Source organism: Glandiceps talaboti, chromosome 8 (assembly GCF_964340395.1).
Source record: "Glandiceps talaboti chromosome 8, keGlaTala1.1, whole genome shotgun sequence".
Classification (NCBI taxonomy): Eukaryota; Metazoa; Hemichordata; class Enteropneusta; family Spengelidae; genus Glandiceps; species Glandiceps talaboti.
The window spans coordinates 25,232,606-25,242,617 of NC_135556.1; the positions used below are offsets into that span (position 1 = coordinate 25,232,606).

Genomic DNA, 10,012 nt, shown 5'->3' on the forward strand with positions numbered 1-10,012 from the left:
TTCTCGAAAGCGACCTTCGGTCACTTCTCGTATTGTTTCGGAAGAACACCCGAGGTCTAGCAGCTAGACTAGGCCATGAGTACCTGTGGCCAGATTCACAGCAAGTATTCATAGTAGGAGCACAGATAATAAGCATGAAGACGTTTCCCGTGTTATCGACGACCACATAATTAGAGAATGTTCAGACCAGTGAAAATTCGACCCATGTTTACGTATTTTCCGTGGAAAAGTGACCCATTTGGCCTGGGCTGCTCATATCCGATATCCGTATACCTTTCTAAGCGTTTATACGGTCGGGAGTACCCCCCCCCCCCTTCCCCGTGTATTACACGTCAGAGTTGCATGTAACACCATGGGGGCAGACTTAGTTATTTATGTTTGCGAAAACAAACAAACAAACAAACACAAATCAACAAACAAACCATAACAACACAATATATACTGATAAACATGAACGACAGAGTAATTACAAATCAATATCAACAATGTTTCTATGCAACAAGAATAACAATGTTTTCCCATATGCGAAATGGTCACTCTGTACATACCCCCCCCCCCCACACACACACACATACACACATATGTAATACAGTACCAAGCAACTTGTTAGTCGTCTGATGATCGTAACAGCCTACGCGTGTATCTTAGTTGATACTGTTCATTTACACCACTCTACATACATGTATTGAGCACTGTTTATATATGACTATGTCACACATATAGGAAAACATATTGTAATTCTTGTTGCATAGAAACATTGTTGATTTTGATTTGCAATTACTCTCAGAGTCTGTCGTTCATGTTTATCAGTATATATATGTTGTTATTGTTTGTTTGTTTACCACTTCTGACACCAGTTGTCATGAAAGCCGAGTTTTTCTAAAGTACAGGACGGGGAGGGATCACAATCACTGGAGAAATAAGAAAGAACACACACACAGATGTCACAAGTTTATCTTGAACTGGTCTAATTTCTCTCTAAACAAAAAAAATACAACACTTTGTACACTGAAATTTCCTGTACGAAAAAATATGCATACAATAAATATAAAAACTTAGCGTACATTTGACAATTACATGTATTACTAATGACTGGTTGTGGCAAATAAAACTACTAACATTGTTCGATGTAAAGTCTCTTCTGTCGCGTATCGAAATGCAGACTTGGGACGCACCGCAACACACACAAATTGTAGACGATGTTGACGATTGTTCACTGATGAAATGTGCAGTTCCATACACTGTATCATTCACAGTCCCGGCAAAACATTCAGTTTCCAAGCAAAAACAGAGTTCAGAACTTCCTCATACAGGAATCCAACAGCATACTACAGCAACGTTGTAGGTTTATCACAGATTAAATTCTGAAGGGCATCTCCCAGAACGGTCAAACATTGTCCCTTTTCTACCTGTGTCAAAACAACTCGGATGCCACACCCGATTGGATGATTATAATTGTCACCAGGTGTCCTTCATAGTATATGCAAATTCAACCGAATTGTTTATCCACTTTCCAGCCATCTGTCGAAACATATTATGCTCATTAGATATATGTTGTCAATAACTCTGACCGGTTAATAATAAAATGAACTGCATTATTGTCCTCTTTTAGCCATGTCTACTTCATATAAACTGTCAGATACGTCCTGTCGCTACGCCCTCACCGGCATCCTCTCTCTGAGAGTGGTTGACCAATGTGTGAGGGAGCCACGTCACGGCGTTCCTTACAGACTACTACTAATGTACGGTGTCAAAACGATATCCATTGCGGTGAAGTGGCAGATTTCTGTTCACCTCAACATATCTCTCTAGTTCAACTTCAAAGCCCCAAAACTTTAATACATGTACGTTCTAAAAAATCCTATAAAACTTACATATTTATCAAGTCACCTTGTTGACAGTCTAATAACTATACATGTGATCGCTTTCTACGATCTCTGGGTGGAGAGAGAGAGAGAGAGAGAGAGAGAGAGAGAGAGAGAGAGAGAGAGAGAGAGAGAGAGAGAGAGAGAGAGAGAGAGATCGTAGAAAACGACAACAATTATAGTTACTAGAATACTTAGTTGAATGATTGAGTAGCAAATAAAGATAAATTTGAATGGACTCCTCCTTAAATAACATAATAATTCTTACTAATGAAAACTTTCAACTCACAGAGTCAAAACAAATTCATGGAAGTGAATCACAAATTTTCACTGGCATCTTGTAAGTGTTGTCAGGGGGGAAATTAATCACTAAGTATGAACAATATATACATTGTAAATCGTTGTGCAATTTTATCTACACATCACATGATGAAATCATGAAATTCACAGCCTCCGTGCTTCACTGAGAAGTTTCTCAGTGGTATTAAAATACAAACGAATATATACAAAATATCCAGAAATAAAATGAAATTAAATATCTAGACTTGACTTGACTTGACTTGACATGGCTTGACATGGCTTGACTTGACTTGACTTGACTTGACTTGACTCGACTCGACTCGACTTTTGACTCGACTCGACTCGACTTAACATTTGACTTGACTTTTGACTTTTGACTTTTGACTCGACTCGACTTTTGACTCGACTCGACTCGACTCGACTTGACATTTGACTTGACTTTTGACTTTTGACTTGACTTGACTTGACTTGACTTGACTTGACTTTTGACTCGACTTGACTCGACTTGACTTTTGACTTGACTTTTGACTTGACTTGACTTGACTTGACTCGACTTGACTCGACTTGACTTTTGACTTGACTTTTGACTTGACTTGACTTTTGACTTGACTTTTGACTTGACTTTTGACTTGACTTGACTTGACTTGACTTGACTTGACTTGACTTGACTTGACTTGACTTTTGACTTGACTTGACTTGACTTGACTTGACTTGACTTGACTTGACTTGACTTGACTTGACTTGACTTGACTTGACTTGACTTGACTTGACTTGACTTGACTTGACTTGACTTGACTTGACTTGACTTGACTTGACTTGACTTGACTTGACTTGACTTGACTTGACTTGACTTGACTTGACTTGACTTGACTTGACTTGACTTTTGACTTGACTTGACTTGACTTGACTTGACTTGACTTGACTTGACTTGACTTGACTTGACTTGACTTGACTTGACTTGACTTGACTTGACTTGACTTGACTTGACTTGACTCTTGACTTGACTTGACTTGACTTGACTTGACTTGACTTTGACACGACATGACTTTAACATGACTCGACTCGACACGACACGAATTGATACAACTTGACAACATGACACAACTTGACATGACTTGACTTAACAAGACATGACTCGACATGACTTGACAATTTAGAATCTCATGGAGTTGGAAATAAGTACAAATATCGAACATATACAAAATAGCTAGCAATAATCAATATACATGGTGAATGAACTTGTACTTTTACCACTGAAATCATGAATAAATTCTAGATAATTATGTTGTGGTGATTAGAGCAACAAGTGAAACAAATTCAGAAAAATACTTATCAATCATAAATACATGCATTTCTGAAAACAATATTCCATATCTGTGCTTTAAACTCCAGCAACGACTCCGTAGATCTCTGGACAAATCAAGGCTGATGGAATCACGGTGTATTTTTTCCATACGAGTAATGGGTAACACTGTACCCCAAATAATTGGACAGTATTAGAAGGAATAAATTTCAGACAAAACCAATAGCATTTTAAATTTCAAACACACACACACACACACACACACACACACACACACACACACACACACACACACACACAAAACAATGCATTTAAAATATACAACATCGACATATTGCAATTTGCAGTCTAACTCGGAGTATTCAACCAAAAGTATCGACTTCACACAAAGACAATGCAAATTACAAATATCACACAATTTAATAGATGAATATAAACTTCTGTTTTACTCACAGTTACTGACTATTCATCGACGGCGATCAACCGGATAATGCAACAAACATGTTCATTTGGCAATTCGGTACCAAGTCCGAGTATTTTCAGCCAAAGTTCAAAGTTGATGTTGTCCATGAGTGCACACAGTTCACTCTAGTTCAAAACCATTAGCAAGTCTACAACATTACAAGCACTTTCCATGATATCAGTGATGTAGACACCAAACCATGCTGAAGAAGTTCAACGGCCATTCACCATATACTCACGCTGTACAGAGATTTCTTTAGTTCAGTGATTGGAACACATTGAAAATATATTACTTTCCAGTCCGCATTAAATTTCCGTTCTTTGAGTACCCAGACTCGGGTCAGTCCACAAAACCACCTGTTAACCAATAACGCATGCAGTTTGGGCGTACGCGTAGCATAGTCCTTTGTCTCGTTGAAGTGTCAGACTGAGTATATCAGTAGAATGGTTTCACTATCATTGCCTACTTCATTCCTTTATGTAAGTATCCAAGTCAAGCTCCGTCGTGTTTTTCGAACAAAGTTTTCATCAATTCGGCATATCTATTGATAATAACCTTCTCCCACAACTGTGGGTGTAACTATTATCACGAGGACATGCCCAAATCCTGCCTATTACTCACAATGTGCAAACTGAGGGTTCCGACATGTTACCGCTTTGGCTACAGATAACGACTGCACTCAAACTACACGCACTGAGAGTGAATATGAATCTGATTGGCAGAAGCTCACAGTGAATATTGAATGTGATTGGAAGAAACCAAAATACAGGTGTAAAACTATAACGCAAATGCAGCAGCTTGTTTTCTTTCTCTTGTCATTACACAATGAATGAATTAATGTCATTCATTGAAATAAGTAAATACTCAACACTCTCTATTTATAACAGACTCCTCATGGATATAGAATATTCAGTAGCTAGTATGTTTGAACAGATCGTTGATTCGCTATAGTTTCATTGGTGGGTATTTTTATTTTCCCACTTCTAGCTAGACGCGGGAAATCACAGAATTACACCAGGCAGGCAACACAACACAACACAACACAACACAACACAACACAGCACAGCACAGCACAGCACAGCACAACACAACACAACACAACACAACACATGAAAATGGAAAGTGTTACCGAGAAACTCATCCATGGACAGAAGTAAATGATGTTACATTTTTGAATTCCATGCACGCACGATTGACGTTAATTCTTTGCACGATAGAAAACAAAAAATGTCGATTGTGCATACTAAAAATGTAATCGATCAGCACGATCGACATTTTTAAAAGCCGACATCGACATTTTATGTGTCCAATCGTATCAAAAATGTCAACTTAATGCAAGTATTTCGTCAGCTTTTTCGGCTTTCAAAATTGTCAATTTGTTTTTATATGTGAGTGTCTAGTTCAGGTAGTTATCTTTTCCGTTGTTTTCCATATAGTCTCTGTGTTATTGGTTTCTTCTCATCAGATGTACATCCATTACAAATTGCAAGTATAGTTTTATATTGTCCTTTTAAGTTGAGGTCAGTTTCCGCATCCACTGTTTTTTGCGAGACTTGACAATTTTTACGATTTTATTTTGAATACGTAAAAAAAGTTGAGGGTCGGCGTGAAAAACTAGGTGGGGGTCAAGTAACCGGAACAAACATTTTTTATGCCTTACATTTTTGAAACGTACGATTGACAATTTTGTTCCGTGATCATAAAAAAATCTACCTACCCCACCTATTCTAAAATTGAGCGTAATCGGAACCACACGTGTTTTGTGAGGCCTTATGTACATTAATGTTGGCCAATTGTCTTTTGTTTTATTGTCGCTCTCCAGGTGTGAATCGAACTATTTTTCGATTTCATTCTAAAAGGAAATTGAAAACAACAATAACGGAAAACAAAGGTGAAAAATGTTCATGTTTTAACGAAAAATGCAGTATATATATTATTTCAAACATGCAACATCGTCATAAACCATAGCTTCTTGTACGGCACCGTCTTGATCGTCATTCGAACGTCACGGAATTGGAAGAAAAAGTACATACCATGACCAAGATTTCACGTATAGTCTGCTCAGTAGAAAACAGCAACAGGTACGGACGGTAACGTATTGTGTGATTCACTATTGTCAGAGCTTTTGATACGTTCTTTCAGTTGACGTCATTTGACCTACGTCATATTTTATGTCAACACGCCCAGGTGACCTGGAACATATATAAACACAGGTATACCTCGTCGTAGATTGACATTGCTGATATTAAGAGAATCATACATGGAATCATGCATCGCTTGTTGACGTTTGTGAAGACCGTGCTTATTTTTACTTTTGCAGCCATTTTGAAGACTACGTTGAGCTGCAGTTTATCCAGTTGGGATTACCAACCATTTCTGAGACGAGCTTCTCAGGCAGAAATAATTGCATATGGCGAAGTGACAGATCTATTTCCCATAGCTCATGTGCCGGAGTCATGGCCGGGTGCTTACGATGTAAAGTTTGAAGTGTACTGTGTTATGAAGGGTAAGTTATTAAAAACATATTGGTAAATACATTGTAGGTGTGAGTAGCTGATTCTGTCGCAACGACAATTGTACATAAATAACACATAGAGCTGATGCCTTTCCATTGTCTGTTTTGAAATGTCGATCGTCGTACTGCGCATGTGCTAGATGAATGGGTAACATTGGTACATGGTATACATAGACGATCTCTGTATGAACAAAGTACCAATACATTATTGTATTCCAAGCCATTAATCATTGCACACGAATTGATTACCAGTGGATTTAAAAAGAACAACAACAATAAATACCACCCGCCACCACCACCACCACCACCACCACCACAACAACCACCATCGTCACTAATATCACCACTAAACTTAAACAACGGACTCCAAGCGGTGTTCAACAGACATGAGCCGTGGGGAATTCGAACTGCACACCAAATCTTGTCTTTGTAAAAGTGTATATTTTAATAGGAATAAACTTATGAATAGTATGTATACGAAATCTCAATGTTCATTATCATACCCCTATATTTTTAAAAGTTAAAACAATATCTTATTTGATTTTTATCGTACAGGAGGCGAACTTGAAAACAACGTTTACATACACAACGTGGGCGAATTAACATCATGTTCACGAACTATGGTCCAGAATGGGACAAAGTACGTTTTCTTCCTAACATGGGAAGGTGACAAACTTGTACCGGATGAAGTCAATGTTCAGTCAGCAGCTGACAATAGTGAATCAACTGTGTGTTGTGGTGACACTGGTGATTCTAATGAAATAGACTCATGTGCCAGTTGTAACTTCACCTCTGACCCTATGCATACTCAAGACCAGTCATGCTACTTGTACTCAGGGACATCCTCACCCTTTCATCAAAGCAGCCGTCTATATCTCTTCGTGCTGTCCATTATCACCTTGTTAATAAATGTACTCTCTCCTTCCCGCCATACATGATTCCTTGACTTTAAAAGAACACAATCTCAGTTTAAACGTTTTGGCGTAAATTTTGCTACATATTTAAATGGCAGTCGCAGTGTTCTACGTATTGAATATACCTAACCATGACTTGTTATTGACTGAACTCAAACCTAACCATTCCGATGTCATTTATTATTATTTATATGAAAAAATTCTTACTATGCAATCAACTGTTATAACAACGCCGCCATAGAGGACTCTGCATTGACGTAACGCTATACTAGAATAATTTAATCAAGTTTTCTTTTTAAGTATTTTCACTCAAGTAAAATCCTAATAACTTCACTTGTGCTACTTTAATAAAAAAAAACTTGGTTGAAGAAGTGTGACATGTTCATCAGACGATTTAGTCTATTCAGTGTTATTATTGCTTAGATTGTTGTTTTTCTAAGCTAAGGAAAATATCACACGAATTCTGCTACTACAAATGTATCGATACACTCTACAATGTCTTTTTCAGATACAATTTAGAGATACAGATAGGGACATTATTTAAATCGCAACGTTATTATACTTAGAGCCTGTAGACGGACAATACAAGAAATTCAGCAATCTAGGAAATACTGCGTGTCCCTGTGGTATCGCCCTTTTTTGTTATGAACAATGAGATCGCCGTAAACAGCGACCTTGGATGATGGTAATACCGCGAATATGACAAATATCAACGTTGTTTGATGTTCATAAATTGTGGTGTAATATTTAGTTTTATTTAGAGAATTTGACAACCGTAGACTTTGTAGTGGTTGCAGAGATGTTTTGAGAAGGAAAACATCCAAAACTTTATAACTATGATCATAGTTCGCATATTTAATACTATTCAAAGGAAAAATTCGATTTTACCTAGTACATTCAGTTTTATCAATACCTTGAAAAACACTGACATATTTATTTACCAGTCTCAGTAATTTCAGAAGAAGTGTCCTACATGAAATAGTTGATTTGTGAATTTAACGGAGTTTCGGTAATATTATCTTTTCTTTATTTTTATTTTTTAAATTAATTTTGTAAATATTGAATGCATTTCAGTCTTTTCCAATTTCTGAATGTCTGTAAATTGGGTAATCCTGTAGACATCTCAAATAAATAAATAAATAAATAAATAAATATTGCACGATACTAAGTATTGTACCGCATATCTACACATGTTCCACAGACTCTGGTAAATTTGCAACATGTTCTAATATCACACCAGTATCTATATACACATACATGATACAGATTGCTTCTATGTGCAATCATAAATAATGTTATGTTGTTGTGTCGTTTTGGTGACGTCATGTTGATTCACCAACCACCCGAATGTCGAATGGGGGCAGTATTATTATGCATAACATGATCAAGAATGAAATCAAACCTCAAACGAAACCATTACTTTTTTCATTGGCCGTTTGACTCATGGGTGTGATCACATAGGTTGCATTTCAGTGTAATATCTCACACACGCTGCATTCTCAGTCGCGAATTATTGACTTCAATATTGATTTTTATGTGTAAATAAATATATTCAGTAAAACGTTGTGTGAGCAAATCAAGTAAGATTTGTATTTTTTTATTTTATATAAACCTGCAAACATGATTTAATAGAATTTGACATTAAAATGATACTACACGCAATTGTAATAAATGGCCCATAAGGTCAGTTCAAGGTCAAAGCTCAATGTCTCAAAAGAAAACTTGCACCTGATGATATAGGGTAGACAATTGAATAGAGACTCTAATTAATAATGCAATTGCATATGCCATGGTTTGATTGAAATTGTATATTGCTTGTCAGAGAAATAACGCATTGTCTACTTATGGATGGACGGTCAAACAGACTCGCATTGTCGATCTTATGCTCGCAGCGTTATAAGATTATCAGTTACCATGGTTACATGCTCCAATCAAAATTGAATTCTTTGTAAAGAAATGTAGTATATGTTCATAAGCTCCATACCAGGCATGTTTCAGTCTATTTAATCAGCAGTAATAATGTATTCATACAGAAGTCAAGATTCTGTTTGGGATGGGGTTCAGTCATTTCAGGCAGTGCATGATGTTAGACAAGGAGTTATTTTATCATCTTGTTTATTTTGAATTTTATGTTGTAGCGTTTGAATCAATTAAGTCAGGTGACCCATAATAAATATATATATATATATATATATATATATATATATATATATATATATATATATATATATATATATATATATATATATATATATATATATATATATATATATATATAATATCTACGGTCAATTCATAAGTATTGGACATGTAACCTTCACAATAAAGCGTCATCAACAATGGTTGCAAGAAACAAACTCCTTGAAAGAGCTCATTCACAAAATATACCACGTTTACTTGAAATCCTTTGGTATTTTGTCTCTAAACGTCTATGTTAATTAAGTTTATAAGGTACTGGTTATTTTTGGTATGTAATTGAAATTATGTATTGTTATGTATGAAACTTTTCAAATTCAGAAATAAAATTAATACTTAAAGAGAAAATATATATATATATATATCTATAATTTCACCAAAAGCACTGTCCACTGTTTTAATGTTTTCCTTGGTAAACTGTTATTTATTTGGGTTTGCACAACGATGTAGTCTCAT

At 36.2% G+C, this 10,012-nt stretch overlaps 1 protein-coding gene across 1 annotated transcript; it reads left to right on the top strand.

Moving 5' to 3' along the window:
• Positions 1–6,155: 6,155 nt before the first annotated feature.
• On the top strand, positions 6,156–9,519 carry LOC144438573 (uncharacterized). The gene is made up of 2 exons (XM_078127657.1): positions 6,156–6,437; positions 7,002–9,519. Exons 1-2 carry the CDS (start codon positions 6,200–6,202, stop codon positions 7,382–7,384), a joined length of 621 nt encoding a protein of 206 aa, XP_077983783.1. The 5' UTR covers positions 6,156–6,199; the 3' UTR covers positions 7,385–9,519.
• Positions 9,520–10,012: the final 493 nt, after the last annotated feature.

Bases quoted from the DNA above. Each gene is read 5' to 3' on its own strand.
- LOC144438573 (XM_078127657.1), top strand. From the start codon at position 6,200: ATGCATCGCTTGTTGACGTTTGTGAAGACCGTGCTTATTTTTACTTTT. The intron at 6,438-7,001 runs GTAAGTTATTAA...TTTATCGTACAG, and splicing joins AGTGTACTGTGTTATGAAGG to GAGGCGAACTTGAAAACAAC.